The sequence below is a fragment of the Heterodontus francisci genome, chromosome 9 (genome assembly GCF_036365525.1).
Source record: "Heterodontus francisci isolate sHetFra1 chromosome 9, sHetFra1.hap1, whole genome shotgun sequence".
Classification (NCBI taxonomy): domain Eukaryota; kingdom Metazoa; phylum Chordata; class Chondrichthyes; order Heterodontiformes; family Heterodontidae; genus Heterodontus; species Heterodontus francisci.
In genome coordinates, this window is record NC_090379.1 from 99,166,679 (window position 1) to 99,192,967 (window position 26,289).

The following is a 26,289-nucleotide window of genomic DNA, read 5'->3' on the forward strand; positions in this document are numbered from 1 at the left end:
CAGATCCGGCAATTTCTCGATCTTAAAATCCTCATCTTTGTTTTCAAAACCCTCCCTCACCCTTTCCCTATCTGTATAATCTTCTCCAGCCCTACAATCCTCCGATTCTGGCTTCTTGGGCATCTCCATTGGTGGCTGTGCTTTGGCTGTCTAGGCCCTAAGTACTGGAATTTCTCTCCTAAACCTCTCCACCTCAATACCAATATCCTCCTTTTAAGACGTTGCTTAAAACCTACCTCATCTGCCCTAATATCTCTTTATGTGGCCCAGTGTCAAATTTATTTTGCAGATGCTCCTGTGAAGGACATTGGGACATTTTACTACATTAAAGGTGCTATATAAATGCAATTTGTTGCTTTCCTGTGGAATAGTACGCAGAGGGCCTATGGTTTTTAGGTGAGGTGTGGTGAGAGTGCTGGGGATAATTGGGCCAAAGCACAGAGTGGAGATACCTTCCCTTCTGATACATGGGGAGTAGAAAGAAGGGACCATGTCTCTGTGTTTGATGATGAGTAAAAGACGCCAATACTTTCTCTTACCTGTTCACAAAATTTGTGACCCCAAAATGAGCTTTCAACCACACATCCGTGCCATCACTAAGACTGTCTATTTGCACCTCCGTGACATCTCCAGTCTCTGCCCCTTCTTCAACTCTTCTGCTGCTGAAACCCTCCTTCATGCCTTTGTTACCTCGAGACTTCATTATTCCAATGCAGTCCTGGTCGACCTCCCACATTCTACCCTCCATAAACTTGAGGTCCTCCAAAGCTCTGGTGCCCGTGTCCTAACTTGCATCAAATGTCATTCACCCGTTGCCCCTATGCTCGCTGACCTAAACTGGATCCCGGTTGAGCAACGCCTCGATTTAAAAATTCTCCAACCTTGTTTTCGAATCCCTCCATGGCCTCGCCCCTCCCTATCTCTGTAATCGCTTCCAGCCCCACAACCTTCCACGATATCTGCACTCCTTTAATTCCAGCCTCTTGAGCATTCCCGATTTTAATCCCTCCGCCGCTGGTGGCCATACCTTCAGCTGCCTGGGCCTGAAGCTCTGGAATTCCATCCCTACACCTTTCCGTCTCTCTACTTTCCTCCTTTTAAGACACTTCTTAAAATATACCTCTTTGACCAAGCTTTTGGTCATCTGACCTAATATCTCCACACATGGCTCGGTATCATATTTTGTTTTATAATGCCTCTGTAAAGCACCTTGGAATGTTTTATTGCAGTAAAGGCGTTATAGGCGTACAAGTTGTTGTTTCTGTCAAATTCTTCCTTTCCTCCCCCTGCCCCCCTTCCCCCTCCTTAAGTCTCTGTGTCTTGCTCTCCTTTTTTTTCTCTCATTTAGTCCCCAGTTTCCTCCATCTCCCTCCCCTGAACCTGGCTCCTTGCCTCAGGCACCACAATGCCTAAATTGAATGTGAGCTCTTCCTGTAATTTTCTGATTCACTAGCCGGTTGAGTCACTGAGGAATTCCCGCAGCCTATGCTGATGTTCCCTCTGAGCTTTGAATGATTAGCTGCGTTCTCTCGCTGTTGAAACTCTCGATTGCCAATGGCGCAACCTCCAATGTCGTGTACGATTGGAAACCGGCTCTTTTATAGCTCTCCCAAGCTGCCATTGGGATTTGTGTGCTTTGTGATTTCCACCAGGCTTCCCCGCATCAGTCTCGAGATTATGGGGAGAAGCTCTCCCGAGACTGGGCACCAAAGTTAATAGGTGCCTGAGCAAACACTGTCTCACTCCATTTAGACACTGTTCAAATTTTAGCTGTCAGCTGTAGCTCATTGGGTAGCAATCTTTCCTGAGCCAAAAGGTGCTGCGTTCCTGGATTCAGGCTGACAGTAAACACGAGTCTTTCTTTTCCCCTCCCCTCCCAGCATTATAAAGGGACTGCTCTCTCCATGACACCCTGGTCCACTCCTCAACCACCCCCAACACTCCCTCCCTTCCCACGCAAGTGCAGGAGATGCAAAACCTGCCCTTTTGCCTCCTTACCACTCAAGACTGCAGACACTCGAGGATTCAAGTGTTATGGGGGGAGACAGGCAGGAAAGTGGAGTTGAGACCACAACCAGAACTTCCAGGCGCTTGTCATTTTAATTCTCTGCCCCCCTCCCTCCCTGCCACTCTGACCGTTCTGTCCTCGGTCCCCTACACTGTTCTAATGAAGCTGAATGGAAGCTGGGGGACCTTCTTTCAGATAGGCACTTCACAGCCTTCAGCTCAACAATTTCAGATCTCCTGCAGAACTACCACAGATGAGAATGATGAGTATGCATGATGGCCTAAGCAAATGTAGCCAGTTTAGAGCACAAGCAACAGCTGTGGACAACATCCCAGTCAACTCTGTGCCTGAGGATCCAGGCAAAAATACCTTCAGCCCCATGCTCAACCCTGTAACACAAGCACCTGAGAGTGCTCCTCCTGCATCTCAGCAACCACCAGAGAAGCTAGACGAGGAGCTGGATTTTTTACTTCAATTAGAAATGCCTGTTTAGCAAAAGTAATGATATTTTCTTAAAGGGAGCTCAGGATGTAGAAGTTCTCTGTGACCCTGGAACAGCTAATACTTCAGCTGACTCGTCTGGTGCCGACATGACAGACAGTACAAATTCACAAGCAGCCGAAACAGTTAAGAAGCTTAACCCTGAGGAGGAACTGGAAGATTGGTTAGATAGCATGATATCATAATGTTACCATGACAATCTTGCAAGTGTAGAAATGAAGACTAAAAGACTGTAAACAACAGTGGCATCACATCCTGCAAACAGTTGGGTAATTGTTAGGACATGTTTCTTTTTGAATTCATTGCTGCTATAGCATGTATTTCAATAGTATTCCATTGCTGGCCAGTTAAGTAGATATTAACAAGAGTGTCTAATGGTGTAAATTTGGGCGGCACAGTGGCGCAGTGATTAGCACCGCAGCCTCACAGCTCCGGCGACCCGGGTTCAGTTCTAGGTATTGCCCGTGTGGAGTTTGCAAGTTCTCCCTGCGACCGCGTGGGTTTCCGCCGGGTGCTCCTGTTTCCTCCCACCGCCAAAGACTTGCAGGTTGATAGGTAAATTGGCCATTGTAAATTGCCTCTAGTGTAGGTAGGTGGTGGGAATATGGGATTAATGTAGGATTAGTATAAATGGGTGGTTGATGGTCGGCACAGACCCGGTGGGCCGAAGGGCCTGTTTCAGTGCTGTATCTTTCTATGATTCTATAACCAGTGCTCCCATTTTGGTTTTGGCGCACCTGTTGGTGATGATTCTGCTATTCCCTTTTGCACCATCTCTAGGCATATCTTTTGTTTCTTTACTTGTCCCATTGCCATCTAGTTTTCCTTGCAACATCATCTCTTCTGTCAGTCAATCTCCCCTGCCTTCAGATGTATTTTATTCCACCTCCGCCCCCCCCCCGCCAAATACCTTTCCCTGCCTCTGTGCTTGCTACAAACCTGTTACATCCCCAAGAACTCACAGTTCTGACAAAAGGTTTCTGACCTGAAACATTAACTTTGTTTCTCTGCCAGACCTGCTGAGTGTTTTCAGAATTTTGTATTTTTATTGCAAATTTTTCTTTCCTCCTTACGATCTGCATTGCTTAATACACCACATAGTCAGAATGGCACAGAAGGAGGCCATTCTGTCCATTGAGTCCATGCTAGCTCTCTGCAGTGCAATCCAATCAGTCCCATTCCCTGCCTCTATCTGCGTAGCCCTGTGAGTTTATTTCCCTCAATTGCCCATCCAATCTCTTTGAAATCATTCATCGTCTCCACTTCCACCACCCTCATAGGCAACGAGTTCCAGGTCATTACCACCTGCTGTGTAAAAAAAAAAAGTTCTTCCTCACATCCCCCCCTGCATCTCTTGCCCAAAACCTTAAATCTGTGTCCCCTAATCCTTGTGCCATCAGATAATAGGAACATCGTTTTTCTCTATCCTATCCAAACCTGTCAGAATCTTGCACACATGGTGCATTCCCAAATCAGAAATTGGGGGACAACTTAGGGAGCAAGCTTATTGGGTGCAAATGGCCTTCTCTATTTCCCAAGTATCGTTGAGTTCTGTCTTCAAATGTCTTGAGAACCCAAGAAACTTCCAGGGGAGTTCTGCCTGGTGCCCTAGCCAATATTCATCCCTCAACCAACCTCACTGAACGAGATTATCTGGTTATTACCACATTGCTTTTGTGGGAGCTTGCTGTGTGCAAATTGGCTGCTGTGTTTCCTACGTTACAACGGTGACTGCACATCGAAGGTACTTCGTTGCCTATAAAGCTCTTTGGGATGTCCTGGGGTTATGTTTAGTTTAGGTTAGAGATACAGCACTGAAACAGGCCCTTCGGCCCACCGAGTCTATGCCGACCATCAACCACCCATTTATACTAATCGTACACTAATTCCATATTCCTACCACATCCCCACCTGTCCCTATATTTCCCTACCACCTACCTATACTAGGGGCAATTTATAATGGTCAATTTACCTATCAACCTGCAAGTCTTTTGGCATGTGGGAGGAAACCGGAGCACCCGGAGGAAACCCACGCAGACGCAGGGAGAACTTGCAAACTCCACACAGGCAGTACCCAGAATTGAACCCGGGTCGCTGGAGCTGTGAGGCTGCGGTGCTAACCACTGCGCCGCAGTGTGAAAGGGTCTGTATAAATGTGTTTTTATTGTATAAAGCTGTTATTAAATGTTCTCTCTGTTTTTAAAAAAAAATTAACAGTGCTTTTAATAAGAACAAAATATATCAATGGGCACGTGAGCCTTAAAGAACTTGAGAGTCCAGGCAGTAGTTTGCGGTGCCCCATTTTGGAGGTAGGAAGTGGTGGGACAAGCTTGATGGATCAGTTGATCTTTTCCTGCCATCATTTCCATATGTTTTCTGATCCTGACGCCTCTGATATCAAGGGATGCACTCTAAATTATAGATCTAGTTCCACTTAATAAACAAAGATCCTTACAAGACCTGTTACTAAATCCTTCTTTTATTCAAGTAATTAATGGTTGGGTCAGACTTGAAATCCAACCCACAGCTGCATTCCAGGAATTAAGTACACAGCTTTGTCCTGGACTTGAGGGAAACCCATCTCAGTAAAAGATGCACTCAAATTGCAAGTTGATAGAATGTAAGGTCATAATACTATCATTAGAATGAGTGTCGTTCACTCACACCTTCAGACTCGCTTTTTCTAGGATGTGTGTGCTTTTGGTAGATATGTGAGAGAATTGAATATTAGTTGTAATGCTCAGTGACCTACATTGGCCCCTGGCCCAATGACATCTCAAATTTAAAATTCTCACCCTTGTTTTCAGATCCCTCCGTGACCTCATCCTTCCCCATCTCTGTAACGTCCTCTAGTCCAACGACTCTCTGAGAACTCGGCGTTTCTCCAATTCTGGCCACGGAGTATCACTGATTTTCATTGCTCCGCCTTTGGCAGCTGTCCCTTCTGCTGCTGAGATCCCAAACTCTAGAATTCCCTTCCTAACTCTCTTTGCCCCTTTAAGACACTCCTTAAAATCTACCTCTTTGACCAAACGTTTGGTCATCTGACCTAATATTTCCTTTTGTGGCTCGGTGCCAAATTGTGATTGGCCACACTCCTGTGAAACACCTTGGAATGTTTTATTATGTTACTGGCACGACATAAATTCAAGTTTTTATGCAAAAGTCCTGGTGAAGTCTTTAACACAACGTTGCCTTGAGGTCCGTCAATCTAAGTGGCCAAAAACCACTCTTCAGACCAGCTATGGCATGATCAGCCTCTGAACCAATATTGCTTTCTAACTTCAAAATGGAGGCCTTGAGGCAGAATGGTGGAATATTTAAAGGAGTATGGCTGTCAAAATGAAATGGCAGGTCAATCTTGATTTCTGAAACAGCAGCATAAATAATTCTGAACGACTCTGGGCAAAAGTGATGGCGGCACAAAGGGTTTTTGGAGTTTGGCGAATGTCTGCTTCTGTTTAAAAGTAGGGTGCTGATATCAAGCAGCATTTAGGAAGGTTAAATTTGTTGAAATGCGAAGACCCAGTAGGCTACAGGACCAGATATTATAGGGAAGAGCAAGAGTAGCCCCTAGAGCCTGTTCCGTCATTCAATTAGATTGTGGCCAATCTGTTCTTCAATTTTATTTAAATACCTTGGTTCCTTAATCATTAATAACCTTGCCTGATAAAAATCCATCAATCTCAGCTTTGAAATTTTCTATTGATGCCTCCCAACACTGCACCACCCCTCACCTCCTCCTGCCTGGCCGCCCTCCAGCCTCAACAGCTTTTTGGAGGAGAGAGTTCCAGATTTCCACTGCCCTTTGTATGAAGAAGAGCTTCCTGACATCAGCCCTGAATAACCTAGCTTTAATTTTAAAGCCCTTTTCTTCTGGGCTCTTCCACCTCGGGAAATGGTTTCTCTCTATCTACCTTTTCAGCTCCTATAATCATCTTAAACACCTTCATTATATCACCTCTTAATCTTCCGATAGACCAGAGAATACAAGCTCAGTTTATGCAACCTGTACTCATAACTTTAACTCTTTTAGCCTTGGTGAATCTGTGCTGCACTCCTTCCAGGCCAATATATCTTTCCTGAGGAATGATACCTAGAATGGAACACAGTACTCCAGATGGGGTCTAACCAGAGCTTATACAACTATAGCATAATTTCCACCCCTTTATATTCCAACCCCCTTGAGATAACGGCCAACATTCTATTGGCCTTTTTAATTATTTATTGTACCCGTCCGCTAGCTTTCAGAAATGTTCACTTCAGTTACACCACAAAAGTTGCGCTGTCCTCTGGCCCAGCATCACTTTGTTATTGCAATACTTGTCCTGTTGTCGGGTCTTCATCTGTAAAGTATTTGGAGCCAAACTCGGATTTTTTTTTTTCGGACTCCGTTGTTAGGCGACGTGATCACCTCAGCTCTGATTCAATCAGGAAAGATTGGAGCTGGTGCTTAGTTCATTCCTCGCAAAAAAGCAAGTGCAAGCTTTTTTTGTGCATGGAGGATACCAGAAGTGAGAAGTCTTGAGAGGTGACCTGATAGAGGTCTTAAAAATTATCTGAGTTTTGCGGGTTAGACATTGAGACGAGATTGCCACTTGTGGGAGAATCCAAAACTAGGGTCCGTAAATATAAGATGGACACTAACAAACCCAATAAGGAATTTGGAAGAAGCTTTTTTACTCAAAGTCATGAGAATATGGAAGTGGCGACCACATGGAGTAGTTGAAGTGAATTGCATAGAAGCATCTAAGGTGGCATTAGCGAAGTACAAGGGCAAAAGGAATAGTATGATATGCAGATAGGGTTAGATAAAATAGCACTCTCACCTTGGAGTCAGAAGCACTGTGGGAGGTGCCCTGTCTTGGCCAGGATGTCTTGGTGATTGAGATGGATGTCTGTGATTCTTTGGGCACGAATCAATGAAGAACAGTGGAACTTCTCTCCAGTGCCCTGACGAACATTCCTCCCTCAACAAACACCGATGAAAAGCAGTCCGCCTTGTCGTCCATCTTGCCGCTTTTACAGGAGGTTACTGACACAGGGTGGTTAACCACACCAAGTAATTGTGTGAATCATCCAAAATCCTGATGCCCGTATTCTAACGTGCATCAAGTCCTGTTCACCCGTCACCCCCGTGCTCGCTGACCTCCACTGGCTCCTTGTCTGGCAACCTCTTAAATTTAAAAATCTGATCCTTGTGTTCAAGTTCCTCCATGGCCTCGCCCTCCCTATTTTCATATCCTCCTACAACCCAACCCTACGAGATCTCTGCCCTCCTCCAACTCTGGCCTCTTGCACATCCCCCATTTCCATCACTACCCCATTGGTGGCCATGGCTTCAGCTGACTCGGCCCTAAGCTCTGAATTCCCTCCCTAAACCTATCTTCTCCTCTCCCACTTTTAAGATGCTCCTTTGACAAATCTTTGGGTCACCTGTCCTAGTATCTCTGTGTTTAATAGTCGCCACTGTGAAGTGTTTCTGGACGTTTTACTATGTAAAGTCACTGTATAAACGGAAGTTTTCATTTGTTGTTGAAATTGTGCTGCCCTAGCGAGAATGTTGGACAGAGTGTTTTCTCATTCACCTTTTATTTAAAGTAGCCTTGTTGTCATGCCAACTTGAGGGTGTGGTATGGAAATATACCCATTCATTACTCAGAACCTGTTCCAATGACATAAGACAGTATTAAAATTAAGTACTTTCAGGCTGCTAAGAATGTGGAGTGAATGACTGGAGAGCATTACCTTCAGAGACAGGGGTTCAGGGCAGCCAGGTAATATGTCCCGATAGAACATGCCCCATGTGGCTACTGTTTTTCTCCATCATTCTGCATGTAACTACCTCCACCACCGCCATCTCCCCCCCCCCCCCCCACCCTGACCAATCTAATTGTAGCATTACTGTGGATGAGGGTATTTTTCTACTGACGAAATCAACAGCCTTGGAGAGCCATACAGTCCGGAGCCAAATTCCTCCCTTCCCACTCCCCCCACCTCTATTTATAGCAGTGGGAGTCACGGGGTTTGGGGTATGATGAGGAGTAGGTGGCAGAAAGGAAATAGTGGAGGGCAGCACAGAGGCCAGTAACACACCCTGGGCCAACTTTCCATTGTTTTACATATGCCTTTTGGGAACAGTAACCATTTGGAAAGGGTTGGAAGAGAGATTCAGCTGTCAGATGGAACTTATTAAAACAAAAGGAATAAACTCTGGCATCTTTCACAAAACTCAGGGTGTCCAAAGTCCAAATACTTCTGATGTGTAGTCACTGTTGCAGTGAATTAGCACCGACCTATTTTTGCACAGCAAGCTCCCATAAACAGCAATGTGATAATGACCAGATCATTGTTTGTGTTGTTGGTTGAAGGATAAATATTGGTTAGGACACCGGGATAACAGTGGTATCTACTGCATTTACCTGAGAGTGGAAACGGGGCCTTGGTTTAATGTTACATCCATTGCCAATGAAAGGGAGATATGCCGTGTGACATACAGTTGAGAGCTTTCATTCTAACTATCTTTTGAAGTGTGTGACATGGCGACATCTCCATTGTAGTAAATGCCCACTTGCGATAAGGGCAGCCATGCTTGTTTATGCTTCAGAGATACCCTTGCTTAGTGCTGCAAATGCTTAAAGTAGATGATGATGATGGGATGAAAGATTATGCCTCTGGGAAAGAGTATGAAAAGTGCTCAATTTATAAGCACTTTGTTTGAGTTGTTATGGTGATTATTAAGATCTTCCCCCTATACTGGTGAAGGATATTTGAAATTAAATATTTAGTTGAGTGAAGCTGACTGAGATCTGCATTGGCTCCCAGTCAAGCAACAGCTCGTTTTTTTTTTTACTTCTCATCCTTGTTTTCAAATCCCTCCACAGCCTCCCCTCCCCCCATCTCTGTAACTTCTCCAGGCCTACAACCCTCCGAGGTCTCGGCGTTCTTCCAACTCTGACCTCTTGTGTATTCCCAATTTCATTCATTCCCACCATTGACAGCTGTGCCTTCAGCTGCCTGGGCCATACGCTCTGGAATTCCCTCTGTAAACCTCTGCCTCTCCTCCTTTGAGACGCTCCTTAAACCCTATCTTTTTTATCCACCTGCCCTAAGATCTCCTGTGGCCGCTGTCAAATGAAGTCTGATTACATTCCTGTGAAGCACCTTGGGACTATGTTAAAGGCTGTGTCAATGGAGGTTGTTAATGAAATGAGTGTTGATTGTAAATACAACTTTCTCCTGCTATTGGCGATAATTGCAAAGCTTAGCCAGGTATGGATTTTCGTGGGTCCTGTCATGCAGGGAAAAGTCTTCCTTGCCTTTAATCTTAAAATTCGTGCCTTTTTCATGCAAAACTTTAGTTAGGGAGCAAAATATTGTAATAGACCTGGCTGTATTCTTGTGAATTTCTTTGTGGAGAGGCAAACCAATACAGGAGGATGAATAGTTTCAGAGGGTGGTGACTAGTTTCCTGGAGGGATGTAATTACATGTACTCCTGAGTTAACTCTATCAGAAAATCCTTCACTATTTTAAAGTGCATGAGAAACCTTCAGGTGTTTCATGGTTGTGCTTGGGTTATTTTTGATACCAAGCTGCTTGATGGGTAAATCAGATGTCAAAACAAAACTAAGGGCTGCTATTACCTTCTATTTACCTGGATGGCAAAATAGCTTGCATGTCTAATCGTGAAGTTTTGCTGTTGAGTTTTTTTTTCAAAGAAACTGCTTTGCACTTCAGTCGAAGCCGCAAGTACGACAGCAGACTCTTAGATATTTGGTTCCCAATTACGTGCTTGCTTGCCTTCATCATAAGGTTAGAAAGAAACGCTATGGGTTTAGACTATTCATTCCTGGTTTGGAAAAGTTACAGTATTACATAAATTGAGCGTCGTATTGCAAGATTCTTTAGAATCTGTATAATTTACCTTGTAATAAATCTTAACTAGTAGATTGTACCTTTCTGGTTAAAACTAACAGGGTGGTGTTTTCCACCTTTTTGAAGTGGATATGGGTGGGTGGTGGTGTGCTCAAACTCTGCTGCCAACATACATTCGCACTCACTGCACACAAGGTTATAAGCGCCAAAGGATACATGGGTCTGCTGAAAGAAATTAGTCCATGTGGAAAAAGAGAATTGTTTTTTCCGCACACTTGTGTGGCGCAATGACATCGTTCGCTGCTCCATTTTGATTGGAGCCTTATGATTCAGTAGCTATGGATGTCGTGGTGACGGGCACACTATTCCGTCTCTGAGTTCAGTTTGGTCAAAAGTAGAGGCACTGAGATTCACTGAAAAATATGGCAACAGGGTGCCTTATTTTTCAATCACTTCATACCTAGAAGCAAAACTGCACATTGGCTGCTGGCTGTACCCTTCATAGCCTAAAGCGCCTTGGAGTCTTGACTCTCTTGAACATCTACCAATGATGTCGGGTTTAGATGCTTAACATCCCTTTGAGTTTTTGAGCCCGGGAGAGCAATGCGAGTCTGGGTGCTAGATAGTGAGACGTCTTTATATGGTTTTAAAATGGCCCTTGGTTTATGATGATCCCACATACACACACAGCTGACTCTTGATAAAACACTGCATTCCGCTGCCAAGAACTGTTTTTTTTTCTACTAGGAGCCAACAGCTATATAAACTGAGATAAGGAGCTATTAATTTGTAGACATCTATTCAATTAGTTACTCAGTCATTGACCTGGTCTCTCATACACAGCTGTTCAAAGTTTGCCTCTTCTCCACTGAAGGTGATGATTCATACTGCTCTGGTATATCAGCCCAGTGCTAATTCTCGACTAATGAGGGTGAACGACAACACCAGCTTGCTTTTTATATGGAGCCTTTAACATAATGAAATGTCCGAAGGGGTTTCACAAGAGCATAATCAGACCGAATTTGATATCGAGCCTTGCAAGGAGATGTTTGAAGGTGATCAAAAGCTTAGTCAAAGTGATTGGTTTTAAAGAATGTCTTAAAGGAGGTGAAGAGGTTTAGGGAGGGAATTCCAGAGCTTAGGGCCTCGACAGCTGAAGCTACAGCTGCCACTGGTGGAGTGAAGAAAATCAGTGGCATGAGAGGCAGAGGAACTCCGAATTCATGGAGACTTGTAGGGTTGGAGCGGGTTACAGCGATGGGGAGGGGTGAGGGCACAAGAATGAAAATGTTAAAATTGGAGCCAGTGTCAACAATTGAGCAGGCAGGTGGGTGAATGGGACATGGTGCAAGTTAGGATACGAGAGTTGTGGATGAGCTGAAGTTTACAAAGGTTGGGAGATGGAAGATCAGCCAGGAGAATGTTGGAACAGTCAAACCTGGAGTTAACGAAAAGCACAGATGAAGGTTGCAGCTGCAGCTCGGCTTTCTGTAGTATTGAGTTCTTAGTATTGGACATAAGCTTTCCTTTTCTGCCTTATCTTGTCCTGTAAGCTCCTTGACATCCATGGACCTCTAGATTTGACTGTCCCACCCTTTTCCTTTTGTGGGAATATGTTTACTCTGAACTCCTTGAATCTCCCCTTTTAATGCCTCCCGCTGCTCTGACTGTAGCTGTTTCCAGTCCACTTTCACTAAATCACTTCTCAGTTTAGTAAAATTGGCCTTTCCCCAATTGAGAACTCTAATTCCTGTTCTATCTTTGTCCTTTTCCATAATTATGTTAAAAGTAACTGAATTATGATCACTACCACCAAAATGCTCTCCCACTGCCACTCCTTCCACCTACCCATCTTCATTTCCTAAAACTCAGTCCAAAACTGTGCCCTGTCTTGTTGGACTTGCTATGTACTGGCCAAAAAAGATCTCCTGAATGCACCTCAAGAATTCTGCTCCCTCAATTCCTTTCACACTCAAACTATCCCAGTAAATATTGGGGTAGTTAAAATCCCCGACTATTACTACCTATAGATTTCGCACTTCACAGAGATTTGCCTACATATCTGCTGTTCTAACTCCGCTGACTGTTTGTTTGGTGGGGGTGGGGGGTCTATATTACACTCCCAGCAGTGTGGTTGACTTTTTTTTTGTTCCTTAGCTCAATCCGTATGACCTCATTTGATAAATCTTCTAACATATCATCCCTCCTCACAGCTGTAATTGTTTCTTTGGCCAAAATTGCCACCCCTTCCTTTTTTATCCCCCTCTCCATCGCCTTGAAAGCCCTGTAACCAGGAATGTTGAGATGCCATTCCCGACCCTCCTTAAGCCATGTTTCTGTAATAGCTATGATACCATACTGCCACATGTCTATCTGTGCCCTCAGCTCGTCTGCTTTATTTGCTATACTCCTTGCATTGAAGTTGATACCTTTTGAGCACTGCCGAACCTTTTAAAAATTTTCTAACCTTTGTTTCGTCTGTCTTCCAGACTCATCCACTAATTTTCTGCCTTCAATTTTCATTTCTGATTTTGTCCCAACTGAGTCTACCCTGAGGTCCCCATCCCCCTGCCAAACTAGTTTAAACCTTTCCCAACAGCACCAGCAAAACGTCCCGCAAGGAACTCAATCCCAGCTCTTTTCAGGTGCAACCCATCTGGCCTGTACAGGTCCCATCTCCCCCAGAGCCGGTCCCAATGTCCCAAGAATCTAAAGCCCTCCCTTCTGCACCAACTTTCCAGCCATGCATTCATCTGTCTTATCTTTCTATTCCAGTACTCACTTGTGCGTGGCACTGGGAGTAATCTGGAGATTACTACTTTTGAGGTCCTGCTTGCTAATTTCTTACCTAGCTCGGTAAACTCTTTCTGCAGGACCACATCCCTCTTTCTACCTATGTCGTCGGTATCCATGTGGTCCATGGCTGCTGGCTGTTCACCCTCCCCACTCAGGATGCTCTGCAGCAGCTCAGTGACATCCTGTCCCTTGCACCAGGGAGGCAACACACCATCCTGGATTCATGTCTGCGGCCACAGAAGCACTTGTCTGTTCTCCTGACTATCAAACTCCCTATCACTATCGCTCTTCCAGTCTTCTTTGTGTCCCCTCTGCAGCTGAGCCACCCGTGGTGCCATTGCCTTGGCTCTGACTGCACTCCCCTGATGAACTTTTCCAACCTAACCTTGTAACTAAAATCCCCATCCCTGGAACAAAAGGGCATAAGAAATAGCAATAGGAGGAGGCCATTCAGCCCTTCGAGCCTCTCGGCCATTCAATGAGATCATGGCTGATCTTCTATTTCAACACCATTTTCCTGCACTATCCCTATATCCCTTGATGTTTTTAATATGTAGAAATCTATCGCTCTCAGTCTTGGACAGACTCAACGACTGAGCCTCCACAGCCCTTTAGGTTAGAGAATTCCAAAGATTTGCCATCCTCTGAGTGAAGAAATTCCTCCTCATCTCAGTCCTAAATGGCCTGCCCCTTATTCTGAGACTGTGTCCCCTGGTTCTGGACTCCCCAGCCGGGGGAAAGATCCTTCCTGTGTCCACCTTGTCGAGCCCTGTAAGAATTTTGTATGTTTGAATGAGCTCACCTCTCATTCTTCTAAACTCCAGAGAATAAAGGCCCAATCTATTTATTCTTTGCTCATAGGACAATTCCTCAATTCCAGGAATTAGTTTGGCGAACCTTCATTGCATTCTCTATGGTAAATATATTTTTCCTTAGGTAAGGAGACCTTAACTGCGCACAATACTCCAGGTGCAGTCTCACCAAGGCTCTATAATTGCAGTAAGACATCTTTACTTCTTTACTCAAATTCTCTTGTAATAAAGACCAACCTACCATTTGCCTTCATAATTGCTTGCTGTACCTGCATGTTAACTTTCAGTGACTCATGAACAAGGACACCCAAGTCCCTTTGAAGTTCAACACTTCCCAGCCCCTCTCCATTTAAGAAATACTCTGTATTTCTGTTTTTCCTACCAAAGTGGATAACTTCACATTTCTCTACATTGTATTCCTTCTGCCAAATTTTTACCCACTCACTTAGCCTCTCCAAATCCCTTTGAAACTTCCTTACATCCTCCTCACAATTCGCACATCCACCTAGTTTTGTGTTAGCTGCAAACTTCGAAATATTACATTTAATTCCCACATCCAAATCATTGATATAGATTCTGAATAATTGGAGCCCAAGCACTGATCCTTGTGGTATCCCACTAGTCACAGCCTGCCAACCTGAAAATGACCCATTTATTCGTACTCTCTGTTTCATGTTTGCTAACCAGTTCTCAATCCATGCCAGTATATTTCTCCCAATTCCATGTGCTGTAATTTTGTTTACTAACCTCTTGTGTGGGACCTTATCAAAAGCTTCTAAAAATCTAACCATACCACATCCAGCGGCTCCCCCTTATCTATTCAGCTAGTTACATCCTCAAAAATACCCAACAGGTTTGTTAAACATGATTTGCCTTTCATAAATCCATGTTGACACTGCCCAATCCTATGGTTATTTTCAAAGTGTCCAGTTATCCATCCTTCATTATAGATTGTAGCATTTTCCCTACGACTGATGTTCGACTAAGAGGTCTGTAGTTCCCGATTTTCTCTCTCTCCTTTCGTAAATAGTGGGGTTACATTTGCCACCTTCCAATCGGCAAGAACCATTCCAAAGTCTTTAGAATTTTGAAAGATGATCATCTCTACAGCCACCCCTTTCAGCACTCTGGGATGTAGATCATCAGGTCAAGGGAATTTATCTACTTTACTTTAAGTCCCATTAGTTTCTCTTTTTTTCTAATAATATCTTGCCATTCCTCATTTACACTAGTCCTTTGATTCTCCATTATTTTTGGGAGGTTTTTAGTATTTTCCTCAATGAAGACACAAAGTATTTGTTTTGTTTCTTTGCCATTTCCTTATTCCCTTTTATAAATTCTCCACACTCTGCTTCTAATGAACCCACATTTGTTTTTACTAATATTTTCCCTTTTACATTCCATTTTTATGTTTCTCACTAGTTTCTCTCATATTCTATTTTCCCTTTCTTAGTCTTTTTCTTGGTCCTTCTTTGCAGGTTTCGAAAATGCTCCCAATCTTCAGGCTTACTATTTTTTAGGCAACTTTACGCCTCTTCCTTTGATCTAATACAATCCTTGATTTCTTTCATTAGCCACAGTTGGAGGACATTCCTTGCTGGATTTTTGTGCATTAAAGGAGTGTATTTTTGTTGTAAACCATGTATTAATTCTTTAAATGCTAGCCATTGCCTGTCCACCGTCATACCTTTTAATGTAGTTTCCCAATCTACCATAGCCAATTTACCCTTCAAACCTTCATAGTTTTTCCTTTGTGTAGATTTAAGACCCTAGTTTCTGATTGAACTATATCACTTTCAAAATTAATGTAAAATTCTATCATATTGTCATTCTTTCCTAAAGGTTCCTTTACAACAAGATTATTCATTATCCCTTTTTCATTGCACAATACTAGATCTAAAATAACCCATTCCCTAGTTAGTTCCTCAACTTACTGCTCTCGAAAACCGTCTTGCATACATTCCAAGAATTCGGCCTAGTCCACAACATTAGTACTGATTAGGTTTACCAGTCTATATGTAGATTGAGATCCCCCATGATTACCGTCCTTATTACACACACCTCTAATTTCCTGATTTATACTGTGACTTCCATCACCACTGCTGTTTGGTGGCCTGTAAACAATTCCCACCAATGTTTTCTGCCCTTGCTGTTTCTTTGTTCCACTCAAACTGATTCTACCTCTTGATCTTTAGAACTGTCATCTCTCACTACGGTACTAAAACTCTCTTTAATGAACAGAGCTACCCCATCACCTTTTCCCAGTTTCCTGTCCTTCCTGAATGTTATGTACCCTTGGATATTCAGGTCCCAGCTTTGGTTTCCTTGTAGCCATGTCTCTGTAATGGCTATCTATTTTGTTGTGAAGCTGCGAGCATTCAGATACAGAGCCCTTAATTCAGTTTTTTTTTTTACTGCCTTTGTGTCGGCAAATAAAGTCAGACTTTACATTCAAGTTTGCAATCACTGTCCCTTCCTGCCATGCTCTCATCGTCATTACCTCTATTGCCTTGTCATTTCCCTTTAATTTACTCAATCTTCCCTGACACTATCCCTTCCCCACTCTATTTAGTTTAAAGCCCTCTCTACTTCCCTAGTTATATGACTCACTAGAACTATGGTCCCAGCACGGTTCAGGTAAAGTCCGTTCCAACGGTACAGCCCCCACTTTCCCCAGTACTGATGCCAGTGCCCCACGAACCAGAAACCACTTCTCCCACACCAGTTTTTGAGCCCCGCATTCATCCCTCTAGTCTTATTTATCCTATGCTAATTTGCATGTGGCTCAGTTTTAATCCAGAGATTATTACCTTTTGAGGTTCTGCTTTTTAATTTAGTGCCTAGCTCCTCATACTCCCTGTACAGAACCTCTTTCCTAGTCCTATCTATGTTGTTGGTACTTACATGGACCATGACAACTGTATCCTCCCCCTCACAATGCAAGTTCCTCTCTAGCCCTGAGCAGATGTCCTGAACCCTGGCACCAGGCAGGCAACACAGACTTCTGGACTCTCGCTCTCAGCTGCAAGGAACAGTGTCCATCTCCCTGACTATACTGTCCCGTACTACTACTATATTGCTTTTACTCCCCCCGCTTGAATGGCTTCCTGTACCTTGGTGCCATGGTCAGTCTGCTCATCCACACTACAGCCCTCGCTCTTGCCTATACAAGTTGCAAGGACCTCGATCTTGTTGCACAATTGCAAGGACTGAGGCTCCTTCATTCCCACCTTCTTGATCCCCTTACCTGCCTGATGTGCAGTCACACCCTCCTTTACCTGATCCCCACTAACCAAATCAGATGACCCTATCCTAAGGGGTGTGACTGCCTTCTGGAACAAAGTGTCCAGGTAACTTAACCCCTCCCTGATGTGTCGCAGTGTCTGCAGCTCGGCCTCCAGCTCACTTATCCTGAGCCGAAGCTCCTCAAGCCGCAGACACTCACTGCAGATGTGTTTGCTGTGGATCACAATGGTATCCACCAGCTCCCACATACTGCAGCCGCAATACATCACCTATCCTGCCATCTTTATAATGTGTTAATTTATTTTTCTTAATTTCTAATTAATAAACCCCACTACTACTAAGCCACACTTCTAGTAAGCTTTACTACTGCTGGTAAACCTTACTACAACTAATGAAACCTTACTAATAATTCACCTGAGTCTCAGAAGATTCTTATGGTTATTGTTCCAATTAATATCATACTAAACCCAATTATAATTCCTTAGTTTAGATAAGAGAAAAAGAGAAAATGTTCACTGAATCGCTGACCTTCTGTGCTGGAACGTCACATGTCCATTCCTCTTTTCCCCTCTGCACCGAATTCCCACGTGAACCAAATTCTCACCTGCACACTCTGACTATGTCTCACTCAGGTGAGGTCTTCACTCCATGCTCCCCTCGTCATTCTTGTAAATCTTCTCTGCACCCTCTCAAGGACCCTCACGTCCTTCCTAAAGTGTGGTGACCAGAACTGGATGCAAAACTCCAGTTGGGGCCGACCTAGAGCTTTCTAAAGGTTCAGCATAACTTCCATGCTTTTGTACTCTATGCCTCTATTTATGAAGCTCAAGATCCCATATGCTTTACTAACCACTCTCTCAATATGTCCTGCCACCTTCAAAGATCGATGCACATGCACCCCCAGGTCCCTCTGTTCCTGCACACTCTTTTTAGAACTGTGCCATTAAGTATATATTGCCTCTCCTTATTCCTTCTGCCAAAATGCATCACCTCACATTTGTTGGTATTAAATTCTGTCTGTCACCTTTCTGCCCATTCTGTTAGCCTATCCATGTTCCTGTTGCAGGTGGTTCATATCATGCTCCCTGTTTTTCACTTCTCCAAGTTTGGTGTCATCGGCAAGTTTTGAGGTTCTACTCTGTATTCCAAGATCCAAGTCATTTATATATAGCCAAAAAAGCAGTGGTCCAGCACTGACCCTTGGGGAACACCATCCTCTTCCAGTCTGAAAAACAACCATTTCCTGTGACGCGCTGTTTTCTGTCCTTAAGCCAATTTTTTTTATCCAGTTGACACTGACCTTCGTATTCCATGAACCTCAATTTTGCTTAGCAGCCTTTTATGTGGTACCTTATTGAATGCTTTCTTAAAATTCATCTAAACAACATCCACTGCATTCCTTTCATCAACCTTTCTGTTATTTCATCAAAAAATTCAATTAGATTAGACAAGCATGATCTGTCTTTTACAAATCCATGCTGGCTATTCTTAATTAAACCGAACCTCTCCGAGTGTCTGATTTTTTTTCCCCCTGATTATTTCTAAAACCTTACCCAACATTGATGTTAACCTAATTGGCCTGTAGTTGCTTGGACTGTCCTTACACCCTTTCTTGAATAAGGATGCCACATTTACTACTCTCCAGTCCTCTGGCACCTCCCCCATATCCAGGGAAGACTGAAAGATTACGGCAAGCCCTTCCACTATCTCCATCTGCACTTTCTTTAGCAAACTGGGATGCAAACCATCTAGACCAGGTGACTTATCTACCCTAAGCATAGCCAGCCTTTGCAGTCTGTTCCCTCCCCTCAGTTTTTACCCTTTCCATTGTCTCTACTCTTTCTGCTGCGACCGATATTTTGTCAGATTCCACTCCCTTAGTAAACACTGATATAAAGTACTCATTAAGTATATTAGCCTTGTCCTGCGCCTCAAAACATATATTGCCCGCTCTGTCGCTAAAAGGCCCCACTCCTCCTGTTACTACCTGCTTACTATTTACATGCCGGTAGAAGATCTTTGGGTTCCCTTTTATGTTGTCTGCCATTCTATTCTCATATCTCTCTTTGCCAGTTTTTTCCTCTTCACCTCCCCTTTCAACTTATTGTATATGACCTGGTTCTCACTTGAAGAATTCACCTGACATACATCATACATCCTCTTTTTTTTTTGTTTAAGCATAATCTTTATCTCCTATGTCATCCAAAGAGCCCCGTTATTGGTTCCCTTACCTTTCGCTCTTGTTGGAATGTTCCTAGCCTGTACCTGAAACACCTGTTCCTTAAAGATGTTCCGATACAGCTCTTCCTGTCAGTCGGTTCTATTCAACCCTGGCTAGATCCCTTCTCATTGCGCTGAAATTAGCTCTCCTCCAACCTAGACGTTCTACCTTATTTGTGTCCTTGCTTTTCAGCATTATTAGTCTAAATATTATGATGCAATGATCACTCTTGCCCAAGTGCTCCCTGACAGATACTTGGCCCACCTCATTTCCCAGCGACAGACTTCCAGAAAACTCCTCATTGTTTCTGCCCCTTGGTAATTTTCCTGATTAATTTGGATTTCCAGAAAAGCAGCGGAATGACGGGTAGAGAATTGATGGACAGTTTTATACAATAAAGAACTTGCATTTATATACCGCCTTTTACAACCTCAATATGTCCCAAAGCACTTTACAATGATGTACTTTTTCAAGTATAGTCACTGTCGTAATGTAGGACATTTTTCACCCAACAGCTCCCACAAACAATACTGAGATAAATGACACAATAATCTGTTTTAGTGATGTTGATGGAAAGATAAATAATGGTCAATGCATCGAGCCAACTTCCCTGCTCTTCTTCCAAAAGAACCATGGAATAGTTTACATCCATCTGAGAAGATGTTGGTTTAACATCTCATCCAAAAGATGGCCCATCTGACAGTGCAGTATTCCCTGCGTACTGCACTGGAGTGTCAGTCTGGATTATGTCCTCAAGCCTCTGGGGTAGGACTTCAACCCACAACCTTCTGATTCTGAGACGAGAGTTCTACCAGCTGAACCACAGCTGGTAATGTTAACGGCCTTCAAATCATATTACTGACAGATTTATGAGTATTTCTGTTAACTTGACAGAAGTGTACACTCCGTCACTGTAAGGATGGAGTGATGTGGGAGCGCCAATCCTTGGAGCAGTTTCAGGTACCCCTTCCCTCCTATGTTTACTGCCTATTGTTTGGGTGAGTTTCCTGTACATCATTGACGTCTCTTTTAAGGAAACTGAATGTGAAGAGCTCACATCTTCCTGCAGTCCTAGGTTTGTTGACTCTGCTGGAAAAACACTGGTGTTAGAGGTTCTTGGTGTGGCTATCTAAGTACAGAATTCTTTCAGAATAAACAGCAGTAATGCCAGACCAAGATTTCAACACTGTAGTTTTATAATCCATTGGCTTTTTTTCAACGTTATTATTTGAGACACTTGAATGAAGGTGATAGTGCAGTGAGCCGAAAACGGCGATTAGTAAGCTCGGGTTGTGTAGATTATAGGAGGAAAGCCAGCCCGAGGGAGATGTAAGCTGTTGTGTGCTTTTGAGGTTCGGAGAAAAAAGATTTGGAGTAGAAGACTGAGTGATGGGTCTTGATTATGGTACTGTATGTATAGAGAGACAGAGTGCAGGACAGTATGTTTGCAGTTTGGGACAAGCAGGAGAGGAAAGTTAACAGGAGCGTTGCCCATAATAATACCTGTGAAACATAATCCAAAAAGTTTGGAGACTATAGGCGAGAGGGGAGACCCACATTGGGCAACAAGCTAAATTGAGATTCCTGTTTTACATGGAAGAAGAAAAACTCCAACCAAAAAGCCAGTTTAGCCCAACAAGCCCATTCTGTCTATAGAACATGTCCAATGAACTGTATACCAGGGAGTGAGCTATCTCCCAATCATCAGCGGAAATGATCAAATGTCACAAAATACTGTTATCAAGCATTGTATTTGAGAATGCAAGATTGTTTTTTTTGAAGACTTAAATGTAATGTGGTCCAGTGTGACTAAACTGTGTTCTGCTCCAGTTCACCATGTTCTACCAGCCCTCATGTTCTTTATCTTTCCTTCTGCTGTAGGTGACAAACTGCCAGTGGCGAATGCAGGAAGGGACCGAATTGTGCAGCCAAATGAGGAAGTAATCCTAAGTGGGTTGCAGAGCAGAGATGACTTTAGAATTGTCAACTTTGATTGGGCTCTCGTTTTTGGAGATTCCTCTGTGAAGTTAAAGGTATGTATGCACTGAGAGAGGGGCAACAACTCTTCAATAAATAGAACAAGCCGTCCAAGGTTCAGTTGCAATTTCTTCAGTTACAGCCAATGGGAGGGGTCCTTTTCAGATTCTAAAATGCTGAATCTGCTTCGGTGGATCTTGATTCATATGTCAAACCTTCATTAAACCTTCTAGGCAGGTATTATCACTGTGGTTTATATCTGTTTTACTCGTGTCTACCTGGTCGAAATGCAGTTAATGGCTCCCAGAACAGATGGGGGAGACAAAGGATCACCCCGAAATGTGACATGGAATACAAATGAACATCCAGACTCCTGCTGTTCAACAAGCAAGGTCCACCAAGACCCCAAGCTCCATCTACCCTTCCCATTCTTTGTAGTTAAACCCCCCGTGGTGTCTCTCTCTCTCTCTCTCTCTCTTGCTCTGTATAGGAACACGATCAGATAAAGATGGAAGGTTTGCTTCCCTCGAGAGCACCAGTGAACCACTCAAGTTTTTATGACAATTGTGGTCACTTTTATTCATTTCTAGATTTTTTTAAAAATGAATTCAAACTGCTATGTTTGCATTTGAACTTGTTTTCGCTGGATTAATAGCCTAGGCCTCTGCATTACAACTCCAATAACATAACCACTACACCACTGTTCCCTTGACTGTCTGATGTGTTTGAATCAGAAAATATTATATCACTGGAACAAACAGCTCAGCTGGGTTTTTTCCCTCCACATGAACCACCTACTCTAATCCCACTCTCCTGCCCTCTCAATCCCTGTCATAGTCCTCAATTTTCTAGCAACAAATTAAAAGAAGTAATAAATTTTGCTTCGGCAAGATTTTGTCGGGTAATTCTAGACTCTCTTTTTAAAAAGAAAAAACATTTTTTTTCAAAAACCCCCATTTTAATTCTTTTTGTGTTTATCTTAAAATTTTCTGTACTGTAGTGTTCTATCTGGGCAAATTCTATTGCATTTTTCCCTGTCGTAATCCTTCATAATTTAGGAGATATTATTAGGTCACCTTTAACCTCCTCCGATGCAGTGGAAACAAACTCAACTTTTCTCAGTTATAACCCCCCGCCTTGATCCCTGCTAACATCCTAGTGAAACTGCTACACCTTTCCCATTGCTTCTACGTTCTCTCTATAATGGGTTTCTCATAACTGCATCCAATATGTCAGCTGCAATAATACCATAAAATGCTGGAAATACTCTGGCAGCATCTGTGGTGAGACAAACAGCACTAACGTTTCAGGTCGATGACCTTTTGTCAGAACTCAACTGCAGCCTAACTAAGGTCTTGTCTTGTACAAGTTGACCATCGCCTTACTCTTGCATTCTATTCCGCCACATGCAGAAGCAAGGATTTTGTTGGCCCTTTTTGTGGCCTTATGTGCTGCATCTTCAATGGCCTGTGCATCTGCACATCAAGGTCTCTCTGCCCTTTTGACTACATTTCAAATCTTATCCTTTATGGTGCATTTTCTCTTGCTAGTCTCACTTCAAGACCTGGATGAGCTGAAACTACTTGCAACCAGATATTGGTAAACAGGCTGTTCTGTTTGCTCCTGTCCACCAATGTCTCCAGGTGCCACCTCTGGCTGCGTCAAAAAGCGTGGAATGTTAACATCTTGCTCAGTCCCATGGCTTTGTTCCATCAGCAAAAACTGTTTCCGCTAAAATTGCCTGCCTCTGTCCCACCACAAAACCCTAGCTTCTCCCGCCTTCACATAGACGCTGAACCTCAGCAGGTCCCCCTGTGGCTGGTCTCCATGAGCTTCAACTCATCCAGCCTTCATGTTGCCCCAAGGCCCATCACAGGCCACCTCCTCTCCTGTATTCTTAGCTCTGTGCACACAGAGCAGGCTGAGTGTTGGGGGAATCTGCTAAACAGAGTGACAACAGGAATTTGGTAAGAGTGGGAATTTGGGGCAGAGGGAAAAGGAGGTGCAAGGTAACTTAAACCAAGGGGCAAGTAAGTAAACATATATAAATAAACAATCAGGGTAATTAATTAGATAAAAGGGGATCAAATTAAAATTAACAATATTGAGCTTACCAACATTAAAGGGATCCAAATTGCATTAAATAAATACCTGATATACATAAATAATAAGCAGAAGGTAGAGGACATTGAAATAAGAAGGTTAATAAGCAAAAAAAAAAATCCTAAACAGTTAAATTAAGCTGAAATCAAGCTAAATCCATCGACTAAACATAAACTGGCTCTCCAGCAATTTAATATATCAAGAATTAAATTGCTATCAGCAAATGAATAAAAACTAGAAATGGCAGAAATGTGTCGGGAATGCGATATGTGGAATTTGTAGACAGGGAGACGGTCCAGATCGCTCACACATTGGCATCTGTGCCTTCAGACATCTAGGCCTTAAACTCTGGAATTCCCTCCCTAAACCTCTGTGCCTTGGCTACCTCTCTCCTCCTTTAAGTCACTCCTTAAAGCCTCCCTCTTAGACCAAGCTTTTGGTTACCTGTCCTCGTATCTCTATGTGGCTTGGTGTCAAATTTTGTTTGATAATAGCTCCTGTGAAGCGCCCTTGGATATTAGTAATACATTCAAGGCACTACATAAATGTTGTATATGGATTAGTGGGTATCTGGAAGTGAGTTACAGACTGCAAGCTCATCCGAGTATTGAGACTTAGCCTAGTTCGACTTGGAAACATGCTGGATATTCCAGAAGTGTAACACAGAAAATGGATGTTGATTCATTAGATTATGGTGAACTCGTATGTGCAAAACGGAGGCTGCTCGGATTTAGAGTGAATGCAAATATTGATCAAGTTACATTAACGTATTGTAAGATGGTCCATTTATCTCTGCTCTTTTGGTCAGGTTTAGCGACTGTTTGTTTATTTTTTGTGTTTTCCCCACCATGGTGCCCTGGCAACACCACAGTGTAACGTGATGCTAAGAAGGCAGTAAAGGCAACATTTTTGCATCTCTTCAACCTCTGCCCCACTCTCCGTCTCCCCTACCATCTTCAACCCCCCCCCCACCCTATTCCTTCTCCAGCCCCTTCCTCTCTCCCTCCCCCTTCATCCCCCCCTCTTAATCTCCCCCCTCTTAATCTCCCCCCCTCTTAATCTCCCCCCTCTTGATCTCCCCCCCTCTTAATCTCCCCCCCTCTTGATCTCCCCCCCCCCCTTGATCTCCCCCCCCCCTTGATCTCCCCCCCCCCCCTTGATCTCCCCCCCCCCTTGATCTCCCCCCCCCCCCTTGATCTCCCCCCCCCCCCTTGATCTCCCCCCCCCCTTGATCTCCCCCCCCCCCCTTGATCTCCCCCCCCCCCTTGATCTCCCCCCCCCCTTGATCTCCCCCCCCTTGATCTCCCCCCCCCTTGATCTCCCCCCCCCCTTGATCTCCCCCCCCCTTGATCTCCCCCCCCCCCCCTTGATCTCCCCCCCCCCTTGATCTCCCCCCCCCCTGATCTCCCCCCCCCCCTTGATCTCCCCCCCCCCTTGATCTCCCCCCCCCTTGATCTCCCCCCCCCCCCTTGATCTCCTCCCCCCCTGATCTCCTCCCCCCCCCTTGATCTCCTCCCCCCCCCTTGATCTCCTCCCCCCCCCCTTGATCTCCTCCCCCCCCCCTTGATCTCCCCCCCCCCCTTGATCTCCCCCCCCCCTTGATCTCCCCCCCCCCCTTGATCTCCCCCCCCCCCTTGATCTCCCCCCCCCCTTGATCTCCCCCCCCCTTGATCTCCCCCCCCCTTGATCTCCCCCCCCCCCTTGATCTCCCCCCCCCCCTTGATCTCCCCCCCCCCTTGATCTCCCCCCCCCTTGATCTCCCCCCCCCTTGATCTCCCCCCCCCTTGATCTCCCCCCCCCCTTTGATCTCCCCCCCCCCTTGATCTCCCCCCCCCTTGATCTCCCCCCCCCCCTTGATCTCCCCCCCCCTTGATCTCCCCCCCCCCTTGATCTCCCCCCCCCTTGATCTCCCCCCCCTTGATCTCCCCCCCCCTTGATCTCCCCCCCCCTTGATCTCCCCCCCCCCTTGATCTCCCCCCCCCCTTGATCTCCCCCCCCCCTTGATCTCCCCCCCCCTTGATCTCCCCCCCCCTTGATCTCCCCCCCCTTGATCTCCCCCCCCCTTGATCTCCCCCCCCCCTTGATCTCCCCCCCCCCTTGATCTCCCCCCCCCCTTGATCTCCCCCCCCTTGATCTCCCCCCCCCCTTGATCTCCCCCCCCCCCTTGATCTCCCCCCCCCCCTTGATCTCCCCCCCCCCTTGATCTCCCCCCCCCCTTGATCTCCCCCCCCCCCTTGATCTCCCCCCCCCCTTGATCTCCCCCCCCCCCTTGATCTCTCCCCCCCCTTGATCTCTCCCCCCCCTTGATCTCCCCCCCCCCCTTGATCTCCCCCCCCCCCTTGATCTCCCCCCCCCCCTTGATCTCCCCCCCCCCTTGATCTCCCCCCCCCTTGATCTCCCCCCCCCCCTTGATCTCCCCCCCCCCTTGATCTCCCCCCCCCCTTGATCTCCCCCCCCCCCCCTTGATCTCCCCCCCCCCCTTGATCTCCCCCCCCCCCTGATCTCCCCCCCCCCCCCTTGATCTCCCCCCCCCCCTTGATCTCCCCCCCCCCCTTGATCTCCCCCCCCCCCTTGATCTCCCCCCCCCCCTTGATCTCCCCCCCCCCCCTTGATCTCCCCCCCCCCCTTGATCTCCCCCCCCCCCTTGATCTCCCCCCCCCCCTTGATCTCCCCCCCCCTTGATCTCCCCCCCCCCTTGATCTCCCCCCCCCCTTGATCTCCCCCCCCCCTTGATCTCCCCCCCCCCCT

General features: G+C 45.1%; 1 protein-coding gene across 1 annotated transcript in view; it reads left to right on the top strand.

The window, feature by feature from the left end:
• The window catches only part of LOC137373934 (kunitz-type protease inhibitor 1-like), a 58,619-nt gene that overhangs the window by 5,591 nt on the left and 26,739 nt on the right, over positions 1-26,289 (top strand). The window contains exon 2 of the mRNA XM_068039583.1: positions 21,343-21,494. Coding sequence (XP_067895684.1) covers positions 21,343-21,494 — 152 coding nt within the window. The remainder of the gene's footprint in view (positions 1-21,342; positions 21,495-26,289) is intronic.